The 18,999-nt window shown below is 37.0% G+C and overlaps 1 protein-coding gene across 1 annotated transcript in view; it reads right to left on the reverse strand.

Moving 5' to 3' along the window:
* LOC149828226 (uncharacterized) overlaps nt 1–18,999 on the reverse strand; it is a 34,518-nt gene that overhangs the window by 3,576 nt on the left and 11,943 nt on the right. Inside the window, exon 4 of the mRNA XM_090016788.1 lies at nt 1,349–1,640. Within this exon, the coding sequence (XP_089872914.1) occupies nt 1,349–1,640 (292 nt within the window). The remainder of the gene's footprint in view (nt 1–1,348; nt 1,641–18,999) is intronic.

The raw sequence follows: 18,999 nt of genomic DNA on the forward strand, positions 1-18,999 counted from the left end.
TGATTGGAGGAGAAGGATTCATGTGGAAGACCCAGAATGATTTTCTTTTTTGGTTCATATCGCCGACCCCAATTGTTTTGGGATGAAGGCGTAGTTGTTGTTGTTGTTGTAAAAAGTCTTTCAACTGCCACTAAAGGCCTTACAGGCTTTGCATGATAGCTTGTAAGGCCTTTAGCAGTGGTCACAACTACCATTCAAGACCTTTTTTGCGAAAAAAAATTCCACCGCTGATCATGTCCAACCTTCCTGTTTGACAAAAGGGAGTTCAATGATACACTCTTCCCTATATATATATATGTGTGTGTGTGTGTGTGTGAAGTAATGATAGGGTGCTCCATGAGCACCTACTTCCACTTATTAGAAACCATTGACTTTTATAATTTTTTAGTTTTTCTTTGTTGTTCAGGTACTATAGATATGATCTACATAATTTTTTAATGGAAAACAAAGTTCTGGATCATGTTGATTGTAATGGACGAGTATGTTTTTTAAGATCTTCAAAAATCAACAGCCTTGTATGCCAAAATTTCATAACTTAAAAAACCCTATTTTTATCATAAAGCATGATCCAAGGCACGATTCCTATCAAATAAACTATGCTGAATTCATCTATGAGTCTGATTGAGGAGATGCAGCCTACGCTCATGGTTTCTAATAGGTGGGTGTAGGTACTCTTGGAGCACCATAGCATTATATATATAACACATCTCCTTCTCTCTCTATCTGAGATTTTGATGTATGACAGAGTACTACATACAATTTTACTAATGCTTCTATCAATATGTAATATGTAAATTTCAGTGTTGTTACAATCATTTTTTCAATTCCTAGATCATAATTAGAGGTATTTTATTTTGTGATAATACTTTTTTCAGTTGAACACTAAAGGTAAATTATGTTACAGTACCTTTTCAGTTCATAACTAAAGGTAAATTAAGTCTCCACTCAGTGGACTCATTAGTTTTTTGCTGTCACAGAGATTCGGCCAACAGGGTGCCGCACCCACGTCGATGTGATGCGACGCGGGTGCGGCACCTCGTGCGGTCAAGCTGACCCTGGGTGCAGTCAACGCACCCAGGGTCATAAATGTCCAAATTTGGACTCAAAAAAAAAAAATACTGTTAAAAATTAGTGTTACTGCTGTTAACTGTTAAAAATTATATATATATATATATATATATATATATATATATATATATATATATATATATATATATATATATATATATACCCTCCCGCACCCCCACACCCAAGTTTTTTTAAAGTGCTGCATTGCCGCACCTGCACCCGCACACGCACCTATGTGACAATTTTTGCAACTCAAAAAGAAAAAAACAAAAGAACTTACTTAAGATGATGCCAGCAAAGCAGTAAACCCATTGTCCTTGAGTTGCTAGGTTGAGCATTTTCTGAATCCAACCACTGAACGTTGTGAGGCTTCCCAAGAAACCAGTAGTCAGCCCCATGGCTAACAACTCTGAAAATTCAGTTATGTGTGCTTTGAATGCAAACCCAAACCATCCCATTAGAAAGGATCCAACAATATTAGCTGGAAGGTCCACATAAAGGGGAGACTGATCATTCGTTAATTGTGCAACATCAGGCCCCAAGAGCACTTGCAAGACATACCTCAGCAATACCTGGAAATAAACCAAAAGAAGCTTGCATAAGATTACATAAAAAATCCAACATACCAGTCACGGATGATCTTTCCAGCTAGCAGATACTTCTTGTGCTCATCATGTTGTTTTTGAATTTCTTTGGAAATGACACTTTCAGTAAAAACAAATATGTTCAGATCACGATGAACTGAACTTTCCATAATAATTTACACATGAAAAGCAACACAAAAATTATGAGCTTTAAATCTTGCAGTCAAATAAAAGCAAACCCCTTAATCAATACAAAATGGTCTCTTTTATATAGGAGTTTGAATATTAAAAAGATACAGTTCAACATGCTTTAATACCCAGAGCAATTATATGCTTCCCCAAACCCTTTCCAGTTTGATCATGAAAAATCCGACTGTACATTTATTTAATTACCTCAAAAGCAGCTTTTTTTTCTTGTCCTTTTATTCTCTTTTTCTGTGGATTTGTGATTCTGTAGTAAGCAATCACATACAATTGGCATTGCCATTCATGTGCACTTGCATGCACATACATACATCCATTCAGATAATGTATGTACACGTGGCAATTATTGTGAACATGTGCTCACAAAACAGACATGATTGTTTTTTCTTTTTTCCTCTCTCATTTCTTAGTGTACATTAAGGGTGTACCATACTATCCAATGCCAACACACCAAGTAATTTCAATATATCCAATGCCCCATAAATCAGGGGCATAGAAATGCTAAGACAGATTTGCCAACAAATCCCTAAACACAAAAAGAGGATGTGCAGAATTCCATTCTACCCATTTACAACATATCAAAACACATCCTATCATGTTCAGAAAGTCTGTTTGTGTCTGTGATTTTGTGATACACCATGGCAGTGCCTTCTATTGGTAGAGATCACCAAGCTATGCTACATGGATATATCACATATGACTACATGAAGGTTTCAACATGATATAACACAATACTAACCAAGATGCCTTGCATGGAACAAGTTATGGACACCAAACGTTTCTTTGGATGCAATGAACACCCCTTGAACAAGTTTTTTTATGATCTGGAATTTTGACTGTGGTCTACATTTACACCTTTAAGAACTTAGCCTTCCATACTCATCTTCTAGAATAATATAATGTTATAAAACTATCTATTCAATAAATTCAATAATATGTAAACTTCTAGGTATGTTTCAACTTTTATCAACTGTGGGGTCCATGGCATGATATGTCACAATTGTGCTCAGCATCCATGTCTACATGACATTGCCACCAGGAGTATGAGTTGGATGAAACAAAACTATTAGCAGGCACCTATGGTATTACAAAAAATCTTTATAATATGGAAGAAATTGAAAATTCTCTCTTTGTCAGAACTTGTTCAATTTCAAACATAATCATTTATGTTGTCATAGAGAAAAACAATGGCGAGGTTTGGGTGACTGAGGCCCCAAGGGATATGCATGGAGTAGGAAAGGGTCATGTTTTAAGCAAGCAAGTTTCTGTTCTCCATTCTTGGAGCCAAAACACTTTTCAAGTATAGAAAAAGAAGAAAAGAATGTGCATCGCTAACAACCAACAACATGATAGCATCTTCCAATTCAAACTGAAGGCCAAACAAAATATAGCTAGTGAAGGTTTCAATTGAATTGTGAAAATCCCAAAAGAATTTCAAACAGCCGTGATGCATGCTAATGTGAATTGCACACACACAGGAGTGGGATACCTTATAACCCATGACAAATGTGAAAATTGTACCAAACACAGATTAGCGAAAATTTTCATTTTTGTGGATGGATTTCATACTGACCAACTAGCCATTAGTCCAAGTCAGGTTAAAGCCACCCAAAGTTCACTTAAACGAATAAAATTTTTGGTTTATAGTTCAAATTTTCTGTTAAAATATATGTACTCACACACACACACACACACACATATATATATATAAATATGTGTGTGTGTGTGTGTGTGAAATACCCGATAGGGATATTTTAGTCATTTCACATAGTTGTTTTTAGAAACAACTATTTTATTAATTGTCTTTTCTTATTTCTCTATTTTTATTTTATTTTTTATTTTTCTTAAAAACCCTTTTTTATTACATCATAAGGGGGTCCCACATAGAGTCGTTGGGACCCCCAACGGCTATGTCACACGGACTCGGCTAGGGAGGTGCCGCACCCGAGTCGACACGCCCCGACACGGGTGCGGACACGGGTGCGGCCTCGGACACGGCCTGGACTCGGTCAACGCCGAGTCGGACTCGGTCAACGAGTCCAGGCCGAGTCCGTCTTAATTTTGGACTCGGTCAACGTTGACCGAGTCCAAAAATGTCCATTTTTAGTACAAAAAAATAAAAAAAAAGATCTTTTTATATATTTTAAAAAAAAAAAAATATATATATATATATATATAACATGAGTCTTAAACATTAGGCCCAGAAAAAAAATTATTCTTAAATATTATCATTTAATTCTCTCTCTCAATCTTAAAAGCTAATAAATTCTCATCCACGAGTACCAACACTTTTCATCCACCAAGTTCTCTCTCTTATAAAAGCTAATAAATTCTCATCCACGAGTAGCAACACTTTCTCATCCACCGAGATCTCTCTCTCTCTCTCTCTTTTTCAAATCTAGCTTTGAAAAATTAAAAGCTTTTAATGCTTTTAATTAATGTTATGAATTTTAGCAAAAGATATTTAATGCATTTACCAGAACATGCTTTTAGTTAATGCTTTTAATTAATACCTTGATGATGTTTTATTCCCATGGTAGCTAAGACTCGGCTGAGTCAATGATAAACTCAGCCTAGTTTGGTTCTAACACAGTTATACTACTATTTTAACTCAGTTAGTTCAGGATCTGAGACAACTTGGAAGAGTCACGAGCCGAGTCCAAAATTTATATAGACATATGCACACACTGGATATATATATATATAGCCGAGTCCCCGTGTCCAAAATTTTTAAAATTGCGCCGCACCCGTGTCGCACCCGCACCCGCACCCGCACCCGCACCCATGTGACATAGCCCAACGGTCATATTTATGACCGTTGGGGGCTCCCAACGACACTATGGGGAGCCCCCAATGGCCCCCTCTTGTGCTCCTTTTTCTTGTATAAATAGGGGTCTCTACCCCATGTATTCCATAGGCTTTTCAAGCCCTCATTCAATAAAGTTCATATATTTTTTATGTGTTGCCTCTTTGAAGGCTTCTTGTGTTGTTCCTTAGTGGACTATTTCTATATTCCCCATTGTGGGTTTGTGCTTGTCCATTCATTGGACCATATGAATGCATTAAGCATTCTTGTTATACCTTTCCGCACACTAACATTTTTCTCCTAGAACATTTCTTTAACCAGGCCCCCAAGATAACCCACCATTTATTATCATAATGGCTTAAATGTGTGCTCTTCAACAATCGGATCACAATCATGCTTTACTACTTTAGACATGAAATTTAGTGCATATGGTTGTTCCTTTCTATCATAATTTTACAAAATCCAGGTATATCCATGTCATATGGTATACCAAATGGGCATGCATGATATACGTAGTGTAATGAAGTATGTTGAAATACAACCCAAGAATGCAAAAGCATTTACAAAGTCCAATAATCGACAAACACGATAGTACAAGAGAAGTAATAAGTCCATAATGAGACAATACAAAAGCCTTGAAAAGGCAACACAAGTAGAGAAATAAAATCTTTATTAAAGAGAGTGCGAGACCATTGGGGACTCTCACATAAAGTCGTTGGAAGCTCCCGACGGTCATAAATTGGGGGTCCCAATGACTCTATGGTGAGACCCCCAATATATATATATATATATATATATATATATATATATATATATATATATATATATATATATATATATATATATATATATATATATATATATATATTTAACACCCCCCCTCAAACTTTACGGGGAGATGACCGAAAGTTTGTTAAGAAGAAAAATAAAACGAGGAGCAGAAAGAGCTTTGGTGAAAAAGTCTGTCAACTGGTACTCTGATGTGACATATGACAATGTAATAGTTTCTCTCACATATTCGTCACGTACATAGTAACAATCTATCTCAATATGCTTAGTACGCTCATGGAAGGTATGGTGGCTTGCGATGTAAATTGCACTTTTATTATCACAGCACATCTTCGAAGGTGTGGAGATGGCTATACCCATATCACTAAGAAGACTTTGAAGCCACACAAGCTCCAGGGTCATAGTGGTCATTGCACGATATTTGGCTTCAGTTGAAGATAACGATACTTTGTGCTGCTTCTTGCATCTCCATGAGATCATCAAGTCACCTAAAAATACATAGAAACCTGTAGTTGAGACTCTATCATTGGGATTTCCACCCCAATCAGCATCAGTATAGGTATATAAATCAAATGAAGAGGATGAAGAAAGAAAAAACCCTTTGGCTATGGTATTCTTGATATATCTGATAATTCTTAAGACAACACTCATGTGCACAGTGGTAGGGGCATGTTGAAACTAACTGAATGAACTGCGTGAGCTATATCTGACCGAGTGATGAACAAGTATGTAAGAGATCCAACAAGTTGACGGTAAGGAGTAGGATCTTTGAGTAAAGTCTCATCTTCCAGCCTCAATTTGGCATTAACAACTTCAGGGGTTTCTATCTTCTTATCATCTGAAATAGCAGACTTAATACAAATGTCAACAACAAGTTTCATTTGAGAAAGAATGTACCCTCTGGAGATTACGCAACTTCACTACCTAAGAAGTATCTTAAAAATCCTAAATCAAATATGCCAAAATTTTCTTTTAAAATATTCTTAATGTTATTGATTTCTTACTTATTACTTCCAGTGATAATCATATCTACATAAAGTAGAAGAAAGACCACTATAAAACCTATACTTTTCACAAAAAGAGCAGTGTCAGTATAACACTAAATTTATCATGCTAAGCTTTTAGGGCTTGTTGTAGACCATATAAGGCTTTTTTAAGTTTAAGAATTTTTTATTTTCCAATGCAAACCTCCGATGGAAGATCCATGTTGTTGAAGCTTGGTTTGAGAAAAGAAAAAGTTATATTCACGATTAGCCCTAATCACCATTAAGTAGTGATTAGGGTCAATAAAGAAAATTACAAACAGACCATTAAAAGTTAAAATATAAACAAGACCACCTTATAACTTTTCTGATTTCCAATAAACCCCTCACGATAATAACTCTCAACACTCCCCCTGGAGCATAGATGTCAATCATGCTCAGCTTGTTACAACACTTTGAGAATTCTGCGATAGGAAGGGGTTTGGTAAAAACATCTGCTACTTGATCTTCTGAAGAAACATGAACAATTGATATATTTCCCATTTGAACCATATCCCAAATATAATGGCAATCTATCTCAATATGCTTAGTCCTCTCATGAAATACAGGATTATTAGCAATATACATGGTTGCCTTGTTATCACACATCATCTTCATAGGCAGAGAAACCTTTATGCCCAATCCGGTAAGCATAGATTTTATCCAAATCATTTCAGCAGCAGTTTGTGCCATGGCCCTATATTCAGACTCAGCACTTGATCTTGCTACTACAGCTTTTTCTTGCTTCTCCATGAAACTAAGTTGCCACCAACAAAAACACAGAATCCTGTAGTAGATTTCCTATCATCAACCGACCCTGCATAGTGAGCATCAGTATACGCAACCACATCAAGATTTGCCCCTTTTGTAAATAATAGACCTTTTCCTGGAGATGTCTTCAGGTATTTAAGAACCATCATAGTTGCCTCCCAATGAACTTTTCTTGGTTTATCCATGAATTGACTCAACTTGCCAACAACAAATGATATGTCAGGCCTAGTTACAGTAACATAGAGGAGTTTACCAATGAGAGTCCTATAGGACTTACTATCAACTGCCTCAGGAATAGTGGATGATTTTGCACCAAGCATCCCTATCTCCTGTAAAAGATCAAGCACATATTTTCTCTGAGAAAGAACCATACCTTCTCTATTTCTTGCTACTTCGATTTCCAAGAAGTACCTGAGAGGACCCAGATCCTTTGTAATAAAGTATTTCTGCAGATATGCCTTGGTGCTTGAAATCTCCTGTTCATTATCTCCGGTTAAAATTATATCATCAACATAAACAACCATAATCACAAAACCTTTAGAGCTATTCTTTATGAACAAAGAATGGTCTGATGGTGACCTCTGGAAACCAAATTTAGACATCACCTCAAACAATTTGTGAAACCATGCACGCGGGCTTTGCTTTAGGCCATATATTGTCTTTTTTAGTTTGCACACTTTGCCACACTCCCCCTATTGTTCAAAGCCAGGCGATTGTTGCATGTAGACCGTCTCAGATAGATCCCCATACAAAAAAAACATTCTTCCCATCAAGTTGAGTCATACTCCATCCATGATGAACAGCCACAGAAATAACTAAGCGTATAGTGCCCATTCTAGCAACGGGAGAGAAAGTCTCAAAGAAGTCCACCCCATATGTTTGGGTGTAGCCTTTGGCAACAAGACGAGCTTTATGTCTCTCCAGAGTGCCATCAAAATGATATTTAATAGTGTACACCCACTTACAACCAACAATGTCTGCATCAGAAGGAGGATCAACAAGCTCCCAAGTCCCTTGAGAAATCAAGGCGTCCATTTCTTCTTGCATTGCTTGTTTCCATTGAGGATCTAATAAAGCATGTTGATCATTGATAGGGCTGGAGATGGCAGATAGAGCAGATAGAAAGTTTTGCATGCTCTTTCCAATCCTGTCTGTGGACACAAACTTTGAAATTGGGTGCAGAGTACACTGACGCGTGCCTTTCCTCAAGGCTATGGGCAAATCATTTTCAATCTCAGGATCTGCTCTACGATCATCAGGATAAGCAATAGAATCATCAACATGATCAGGATCACTGACTGCAGGAGAAGAAGGCAATGAAGGGCCACGAGAGGAGGCTTGACGGCGAGTATACACCAATGAAGGATCATGGAACCGAGTTGAAGAGGGATCAGAACATAATGAAGGCAACAAAGGAACTGACTCCAAAGGAATGGGAGAATGGGTAAGGGAAACGATTTTGACATATCAGGATTCACACGAGACGCGCACGGTGAGAAGTAAGGAATGGTCTCAAAGAATATAACATCTGCACTGATATACTCTTTACGAGCAATGGGGTCAAGACATTTGTACCCTTTTTGGTTTTTTTGGATACCCAAGGAAGACACACTTAGTTGCCTGTGCAGCTAGTTTGTCCCTAGTAGGTCCAAGTTTTTGCACAAAACAAACACAACCAAATACCTTAGGAGCAACTTTAAACAAAGAACAATCAGGATAAAGTTGTCTGATAAGAATTTGGTCATTAAGAGCAGTAGAAGGCATTCTGTTAATAAGGTAACAGGAAGTAAGAAGGGCATCTCCCCAAAAAGAAGCTGGCATGTTTGTTTGAATCATAAAGGTTCGAGTTACTTCCAAAAGGTGTCGATGTTTTCTTTCAGCTATCCCATTTTGCTGGGACGTATGGGCACATGAAAATTGAGGGCAAATCCCATTATCCCGATAAAATTGTAATAGTTTGCTAGATTTGAATTCAAGAGCATTATCAGTGCAAACAATTTTAACAATGGAACCAAATTGAGTCTTTATTTCAAGAATAAAAGATTGGAGAATACACAGGACTTCAAATCTCTCCTTTATTAAAAAGACCCAAGACACTCTAGAGTAGTCATCAACAATGACAAGGTAATACTTGGACTGAAACCTATTAGGAACCCGACTAGGCCCCCAAACATCAACATGAATTAGATCAAAAGGACTTTGACTAGAACAACTTTGACTTAAAGAAAATGAATTACGATGATGCTTGCCCAACTGACATGCTTCACACTAAAAGGACATTGTAGGAGAGACATGTGGAATGACTCTTCGAAGCTTAGAGAGAGAAGGATGACCCAATCTGAGATGCCATTGGTAGGAATTAGAACTTGATTCCACACACGAAGTTGCTACTCCAACTGGTTGTGTAAGATAGTAAACACCTCCCTCCTCATGGCCTCCACCAATCTTCTTCTCAGACAGCAAATCCTGAAATACACAAGAACCCGAGTCAAATATAACTCGACAATTTAGTTCTTTTGTAAGCTGGCTTACGGATAATAAATTCTTAGGAAACTGTGGAGCATGGAGAACATGTTGAATTCGTAATGTAGGGGTAAGATGCACATCTCCTTGCCCCACCATTGGGAATAATCTACCATCTGCCAATTTAACATGACAAGGGAAAGATGTATGAACCAGTGTAGAGAAACTATGTGAATCTCCACAAAAGTGTCGAGAGGCGCCAGAATCAATAATCCATATCTTACCCCCATCATCCACCTGAGTACCCGCAGAGCATGCCACATCAGTCACTCCAGTAGAGGCAGACACAGATGCAGAACTCTGAGAAAGAAACTGATCATATTCTGCACGACTAAGAGTAATTGTATTGATTGAAGAAATAGGCACATGTTCAATGATGGAAGAGACAACTTGAGTTGTTGCTTTGGGGAACGATAATGAGCTCTGAGGGCGACTTTTAGGGTTCTTATCCTAACAACGATCCTCAAGGTGCCCCTGCTTGCCACAATATGTACACTAAAGCCTGCTACGACCTCCACTGCCTCTTCCACGACGTCTGCCTCTGGAAGAACTAGGTAAGTCATGCCCTCATCCACCAGTGACAACAAGAGCTAAAGTCTGAGAGTCCCCATGAGGCGGAGGAAGGGTAATAGCAAGACAGCTTAACCGGTTGTAGGCATCAGCTAGAGTAGGGATCTCAGAGCCAGTAAGCATTTGCACCTTGGCTACTGAGTAATCAGGAGATAATCCTGATAGAAAACGAGCCACCATAGTCTGCTCCTGATGAGTTTTATGATTAGTGCAGTAGGGAGGACAAATAGAGTTGAGCCTTTCACAGGCTCATTTAATTGATGCATAATATTGGAAAAAATTTTGATCATCCTGCTGCAGTTGAAATATCTCTTGCTCAACTTGCAAAATTCTACTGACATTTTTGTCTTGAGAGTACGTGTCACGTAATGAATCCCACATCTCCTTTGTGGTAGAATAGTAAATTAAGCTGTCTGCAATATGTGGCTGAACACTGTTCATAATCCAAGACATAACAATGTCATTATCTTCCTGCCATGTGGCATATTTCCCAGTTTTCTCCGTTGGTTCCTTTTCTAACAAAATATGTTTTCGACGATGTCCTGACAAAGACATCATAAAAGTCCTCGACCACCTTTCATAATTATTGTCATCCAGCTTTACAGACGACCCATAAGAGAAGGGATTGGCAAAAGCTTTGTACTCTGCAGACACTTCGGACCTTTGTTCACCATCACTGGACTTTATTTCAGCCATGGTATTCACCGCTGACAGTAGCTAGCCAATGAGCAGGATAATAATAATAACCAGAAAGTATTCACGAGCAATCTGATAGTAAAGACCCAGATTCCAGCTGAAATAAAATCCCTGTCTTACAATATATATATATATATATATATATATATATATATATATATATATATATATATATATATATATATATATATTAGACACCACTAGCAAGATAATAAATCTGATCACCACTATAAAAAAAATTTCAGATGACGAAAATTGATTTCAGATCTGAACTTCAACAAAAATTAACCATATCTGATTAAATCTGATTCCAACGAAAGCAAGCACTACAGATTTAACGCCTACCACATCAACACGACTCTGATACGAGAAAATCTGATTCCAACGACAGCAAGCACTACAGATTTAACGCCTACCACATCAACACGACTCTGATACAAGCAACAATCAGTCAGCCACAACATTCAGATCTGATCCAACATCAACGCTCCACGCTACACGACATTCAGTTACTGCACGATCTCAGGTCTGCTCCACCCAATCACAGAATGATTCCTGATCTGATGCAACACGATTATGATGCCACATCTGCTCCACGCAATCTCCACATGATGGTAGAGTTGATGCACCACGATCCATCAATATTACTGAGGCGTCATCAACAAGGAACAAAAGAAGAACCCATGACCTAGGGTGTCTGATCAGATCTGCATATTGTGCAGAACTAGTTAGATCCCAAGTCGTGAGACTGAGGAAAGAACCTAGGGTAAGTATTATTGCGCGTTTTTTATATTACTGCGCGTTTTTTATAACACTGGATTCAAGGATTTTGCATTCCTGCTTGATTTTCATATATATGGTAAGTATATTGCTTTTAAATGGAGTTATGTTAAACATAAATATTTTTAAGTATGTAGAAATTCTTGTGTTTTGATAGATAAAATATATGTCTTAGATTATGAATATGTGTAGTGAAAAACTATATTTTGCAAAAATATATAAGCTCTTGCACACTTATTTCATTGAATAAAATTATATATTTTTTATATTGTGTGAATCCCCTTTGTGGGATTTGTAAGTGTTCCTTGGAGAACACTTTTGTTGTTATCCACTCAAGTTGAAGTTGGTGGACTCTTGGTTCGTGATTGAAGACACTTTTGAATTGCTTCTTAAAATGTTGTGTTTTGCAAAATACTAAAATTCATATGTGAATGTCTCATATTTGAATGTCTCTTAACGTATGTATGGACTATCTTTGGAATTTTTAATATATTGTGATACGTAAACATGAACTTTTATCGTGATCTATTTTTAATAAAGTCTTTCTATCACCATTTGAATATGTTGTTTCATTTGAGCGATATTGCTCTATTAAGTAAGATTATTTTCAAATGACATGTGTTGGATTAAGGCCCTTTTTTAGGTATATGTCTTAAAAAGTCTTTATTGAATTTCATAAGCATGACTTGCTATCATATAATAAATGTGTTCATTTTAGTGGTTTCTCTTTTGCGTATTGATATTTTGCATCATGCTTATTGGAGAGCAGTGTTATCAAAAACGCGCCTTGAGGCGCAAAAGGCATGCCTCGCCTTGAGGCGTGACCCTCTGTGCCTCAAGGCGCAAGCCTGAGGCGCAAATTTTTTTTTTTTACAACAAGACTTCTGGGACATAATCAAAAATATTTTTGTAAGTTAATCTCATATATTTTCCAGTTATGTAAATAGTTTCTTAGTATATTACTATATTTTAACTTTTGTTGGTTAATCTCGTATATTTTTCAGTTATTTCAGTCATGTAATTATTTTCTTAATATATTTTAACTTTTGTTGGTTAATCTCATATATTTTTCAGTTATGTAATCAGTTTTTTAGTTACTTTTATATGTTAATCTCATATTTTTTAGAATAATCTCATATATTTTAACTTTTGTAGGTTAATTTCATATATTTTCCAGTTATTTCAGTTATGTAATCAGTTTCTTAGTATATTTTAACTTTTGTTGGATAATCTCATATATTTTCCAGTTATGTAATCAGTTCTTCAGTTACTTTTATATGTTAATCTCATATTTTTTAGAATAATCTCATATATTTTAACTTTTGTAGGTTAATCTCATATATTTTTCAGTTATTTCAGTTATGTAATCAGTTTCTTAGTATATTTTAACTTTTGTTGGTTAATTTTGTTACGAAAACCGCGAGCAAGAAACAACAGAAGGAAACAATAAACAAGAACGATCAAACCAAATACAGCAAGGACACACAGATTTACGTGGAAAAACCTCCCCTCAAATCTGAGAGAGAGAGTAAAAAACCACGGTCGCCCAGAGGAAAAACTTTATTGCTCTTTTTCGACAGTTACAAGAGAGAAGAAAAGAAAGAATTTATACAAGGCAAGGGCGACAGCCCTAAACCTAAACAAGTCAAGTCTGATCCATAAGAAACTGGGTCTCAAACTTAAGCCCAAGAAAAAAATTCTTCCGGGGGGCGCTGCCCTCCTACGCCCCCCCGTACCCCCCCCCCCCTTCCTGTAAGGGAAAAAAACTCTGAATCAGACTCCACAACTCATCAAATCTCATATATTTTTCAGTTATTTAATCAGTTTTGAGTTACTTTTATATGTTAATCTCATATTTTTTAGAATAATCTCATATATTTTAACTTTTGTAGGTTAATCTCATATATTTTCTAGTTATTTCAGTTATGTAATCAGTTTCTTAGTATATTTTAACTTTTTTTGGTTAATCTCATACTATGTCACAGGGATTCGGCTAGCAGGGTGCCGCACCCGCGTCGACGCGACTCGACGCGGGTGCGGCACCGGGTGCGGTCAACCCGATCCTGGGTGCGTTGACCGCACCCAGGATCATTTAGGTCCATTTTTTTTTTAAAATTTGCCCTATGCTGCGAAATTTTTTAAAAAAAAAAATCTTCTGACAGCAGCTGTCTGTCAGCTGCTGCTCTAAATTTTTTTAAAAAAAATTCTGCTGACAGCAGCTGTCTGTCAGTTGCTCGAATTTTTTTTTTTTAAAAAATCTGCTGACAGCAGCTGTCTGTCAGCTGCTCGAATTTTTTAAAAAAAAAATCTGCTGACAGCAGCTGTCTGTCAGCAACTGCTTGAAAAAACCAGCGTCGGGGGAACCCCGACCCCTTATATATATATATATATATATATATATATATATATATATATATATATATACATTTTTGCCCCTGCCGCACCCTCGCACCCGGGTTTTTTGGAAGTGCCGAATCCCCGCACTCATGTGACATAGATCTCATATATTTTCCAGTTATGTAATCAGTTTTTTAGTTACTTTTATATGTTAATCTCATATATTTTAACTTTTGTTGGTTAATCTCATATATTTTCCAGTTATGTAAATGGTTTCTTAGTATATTTTTTCTTTTATTGGTTAATCTCTTATATTTTAGAGTTATGTAATCATTTTTAAAGTTACTTTTATATGTTAATCTCATATTTGTTTGAATAATCTCATATATTTTAACTTTTGTAGGTTAATCTCATATATTTTTCAGTTATTTCAGTTATGTAATCAGTTTATTAGTATATTTTAACTTTTTTTTGTTAATCTCATATTTTCCAGTTATATAATCAGTTTTTAGTTACTTTTATATGTTAATCTCATATTTTTTAGTACTTATTTGAGATTTTCTATTTCTTATTGGTTGTTATTTCATCAATAAAGCATTTCCTTATTTATTTATATTTTTAGATATTTTTTTACAATTTTTTTAAAGTTTTCAAAAAAAACTTTTTGAGGCTTACACTTTGCGCCTTGAGGCTTACGCCTCGCCTCGGTTTTTGGTGGAGTGCCTCGCTACGCCTCAACGTTTTTCACACCACTGTTGGAGAGTGTTACATTGTAAGAAAAAAATTCTTGTTTGATGTGACCATATATATGTGGATCTTTATGGCTTTTTGGAGTTTTTTTATCAATAATATCTATATTGTTTTTATGTCTCTTGTTCCTCTTTGTCAGGATTGGGTATAGCCCTTAGTTGGCTCTTTATATCTCGCCCACTAGTGGCTCTGTATTTGTGTGGTTGTGCACTAGGGAACTCAAGATTTTATAGCTCTTTGGGAATCTCCATATAATTGTCTTCTATGTCACATGGGTGCGGGTGCGGGGGTGCGGCAAATATATATATATATATATATATATATATATATATATATATATATATATATATATATATATAATATATATATATATATAGAGAGAGAGAGAGAGAGAAAAGGGGGGTCAGGGGGTTCCCCCCGGTGCGGGTCGCAGGGGTCCGGGGGGGCTGCCCCTAGTGGGGGGTTATAGGGGGGCAGCGCCCCCCTCCCCAAGATTTTTTTTTAAAAAAAATTCCGCAGCCCATTTCATAGGGCAAAATTTAAAAAAAAATCCAAAAATGAACCAAAATGACCCTGGGTGTGTTGGCCGCACTGGGTGCCGCACCCACATCGCGTCGATGCGGGTGCGACACCTGTATGGCCGAATCCCTGTGATATAGATTGTCTTCAATAGCCTCATATAGACTTATGATGTTGCTCTAACAACTTAAAATCTGTCACATGGGTGTGGGTCATGGTTGTCAGTCGAGGAAGCGGGAGTAGGAAGCGATACGGGAAGCGAGGCACTTTCAAAATTTTAGGAAGCAAAAAGTGTGGGATGACTTAGAAGCGAATCACGAACCGTCTCGGAAGCGAACCGGAAGCGACCTAGGAAGCAAGGGGGAAGCAAAAAAATATAAAAAATATAAATATATATAAAAAATTTTAAAAAAAGAGAGAAGTGTGGGGGAAGCGTGTTTCCCATAAAAGGGAAACGCGCTTCCCATAAAAGGAAAATGCGCTTCCCATAAAAGAAAAACGTGCTTCTCCAAAAAAAGAGACGCTTCCCCACGCGTTTCGGAAGCACGACGTTTTGCGCTTCTGAAACGCGTATCGGGGAAGCGCGCTTCCCCTACTACATAGGCGCTTCCGGTAACTCTGGTGCGGGTGCGGGTGCGGGTACGGGTGTGGGGGTGCGGCACTTTCAAAAAACTTTGGTGCGGGGTGCGATAAATAAATAAATAAATAAATATATATACATATATATATATATATATATATATATATATAAAGTTGGACATAAATGACCCCGAGTGCGTTGACCACACTCAATGTCAGGTTGACCGCACCAGGTGCCGCATCCGCAAGCGCACCTGCATCGCATCGCGTCGACGCGGGTGAGACACCCAGTTGGTAGAGTCCCTGTGGCATAGCTTAAAATCATATGGGTTCTTGTCTCTTCAGTAAGATTTATTGATCTTTCAAAGGATTATCAAAATTCATAATTCCATCTCCTCTATGTAAATTGCTTTGGGGCATGACTTATTATTTGCTTATTCCAGTTTGTAAAAATTGTCATAAGACATCATTGCATATAATTGCATCAATTAACATATTGTTGTGCATATGATTGCACTAATTCTTATGCTAAGGTTTTCATCTAACCTTATTGGATTTGATTTGAAACTTGTTTTTCAAATCAAATATTTGATATAGATATTTGATATAAACTTATCTATTTGAAAATTGATTTCCATGAGTATGTATTGGGTTAGGGTTAGCTGTTGAGCTGAGTTGTGTATGCACCTCATCTTATCAATCTCGATTTTCAAGTTTGAGTGACGTGTTGTCATTTGCCTTGGGTCTGATTGATGGATGATTGGCTTCTAAACTCATTGTTGTTGGAAATCCGAGTTAGTCGTTGGGGCGAGTTGTATGTGTGCACCTCATGTCATCTTGTCAGTTTAGGTATGTACCCAACTAGCAGGTGATTAACCTCGATTTCTATGAGTGTTTTATCACTCATTTGTTTATATGGCCATTGTTAGAGTATTGGATGCTTGATATCTTATTTTCTTGTGATGGTAGTGTTTTTGAAACCATGGAGTTTCAAAAGATTGTTAAAATCGTTATCCTTATTCTTCTTGATGGCATTAATTAGGTGCGGCTTTTTCTGTATGCTTGGTGGAATATGAATGGACAGAAAATTCACCAATGGAAAGTACATTGGTCAAATGAATTTTCATGTCACATAACTTAGTTAATTATTGTCTGGATAGTTAAATATGTATAAGTTTGTTAGGTCAGGACTGTTAGAGAAGATCATATCCATGATTGCCATGTGCATCCTAATTTAAATCATCATACATGGACTCTTATTGATGTCATAAGGCCGTCAGATTTTCCTACTGTTGAATTGTGAATGATGCATTTCAAATGTGCCATAGTATAAAGAGAAGAAATGGTTTTGGGCTCGGCCACAGATTGTCCTATAAACCACATGACTTGTCCCGACATGACAAACTTAATAACTAGTGGATTAGTTGTCATTAGTTGGTGACTTATAATTAGGATTGGAGTAGTTAGTATATGACTGCAATGAGAGCATTTGATATTGGAGTTTGGATCAAGTTAAACCCAAGTTCCAGGTAAGCTGATGAGAGAGGTGATCAGGAGTTCAAAACAAAGTTAATGTCTAGTCCACCTGCTTCTAATTGAGGACATGATATTTACTAAAGGCCCTATGGGTGCATGCATCTAGTAATTTGTTTGTTTGCACATTTCACAACAAAGTTGATGTCTAGTCCACCTGCTTCTAATAGAGGAGATGATATTTACTAAAGGCCCCATGAGTGCATGTATGTAGTAATTTGTTTGTTTGTGCATTTCACAACAAAGTTAATGTCTAGTACACCTGCTTCTAATTGAGGAGGTGATATTTACTAAAGGCCCCATGAGTGCATGCATCTAGTAATTCATTTGTATATTTATTTTTTGCGCATCGTTTTTATCCCTCATTCCATTCCTTCATCCACCTGCCTGTGTCTTTGTCCCTCCCTCCCTCACCTCCTTCTTCCATTTATTAGAATACAGATCGGATATGGATCCAGTAGAGGATCCATATAGATCACGTGTATGTTATATTGTAATGTAATATACATTACTAACTAAGGGTAGTCTTGTCATTGTAAAAGATTTGTAAAACCTATTTCACCTTAATGAAGTTTAGTGCAGCTAGAGGAAATCTGTGTGGCTGCCGATTCCAAGAAAAGAACGTGTTCTCTCCTCTCTCCTCTCTCCTCCCTTCTACCACTTCTTCTCGGTTTTCAAGACAAAGTCTGCCAACCCAAGACAGTTTTAACATAGTATCAGAGCGGTGCAGGTTCTGGGCATGAAGAAAAGTTGTCAAGCCCGTGCTCCATCAGCGTGAAAGGTCGACAGGTCACGTTTCTTTCGTTTGTCTTCTTCTTTTGCTTCTTTTTCCCTTCTGCTGAAATATTTCTTTCCTTTCAACGACATCATCCTCTTCTTCTATTTTCTTTCGCTGAGTTTCTCTGTCGCAGATTTGAAACATAGATCTGTTATCGTCTCTCCTTAAGCTGAGTTTCTTTTCAATCTTATAAAGCCGAGTTCTGTTTTCTCTATTTTCATCTGCTGAGTTTCTCTGTCGCAGATCTGAAGCAGTTTCAGATCTGTTATTGTTCCTTCTTAGAGCCGAATTCCCATCCAGTTTGATTCTCATATCACGCAAATTGATTTGCAGTTTCATTCCCATATCACGCAAATTATTTTTTTTCTCACGCTGCTGTTGTTTTCTGATTTTCTTCTCTATCGGTTTTGAACATCACGTTACTGCTGGTCTGAAAACTACCTTGTCACGTCTGCTCTATTCTCATTTATTTTAACCTTTTATCTTACACTCTTTTGTCAGTTTTTCATCTCAGTTTCAGTCACTAGTGTCTTTCCGTTGTCAACAAGCTAACAATGGATACTTCAGGCAATTCAGGTCTTTCTTCCAACTTCCTGGGACAGCTAGTTTCGAAAAAGTTAACTACCAACAACTATCTGACTTGGAAAAGGCAAATTGCTCCTTTTATTCGAAGTCAAGACCTTTCGGGCC

Source organism: Nuphar pumila, chromosome 9 (assembly GCF_984573655.1).
Source record: "Nuphar pumila chromosome 9, dmNupPumi1.hap1.1, whole genome shotgun sequence".
NCBI classification, from domain to species: Eukaryota; Viridiplantae; Streptophyta; class Magnoliopsida; order Nymphaeales; family Nymphaeaceae; genus Nuphar; species Nuphar pumila.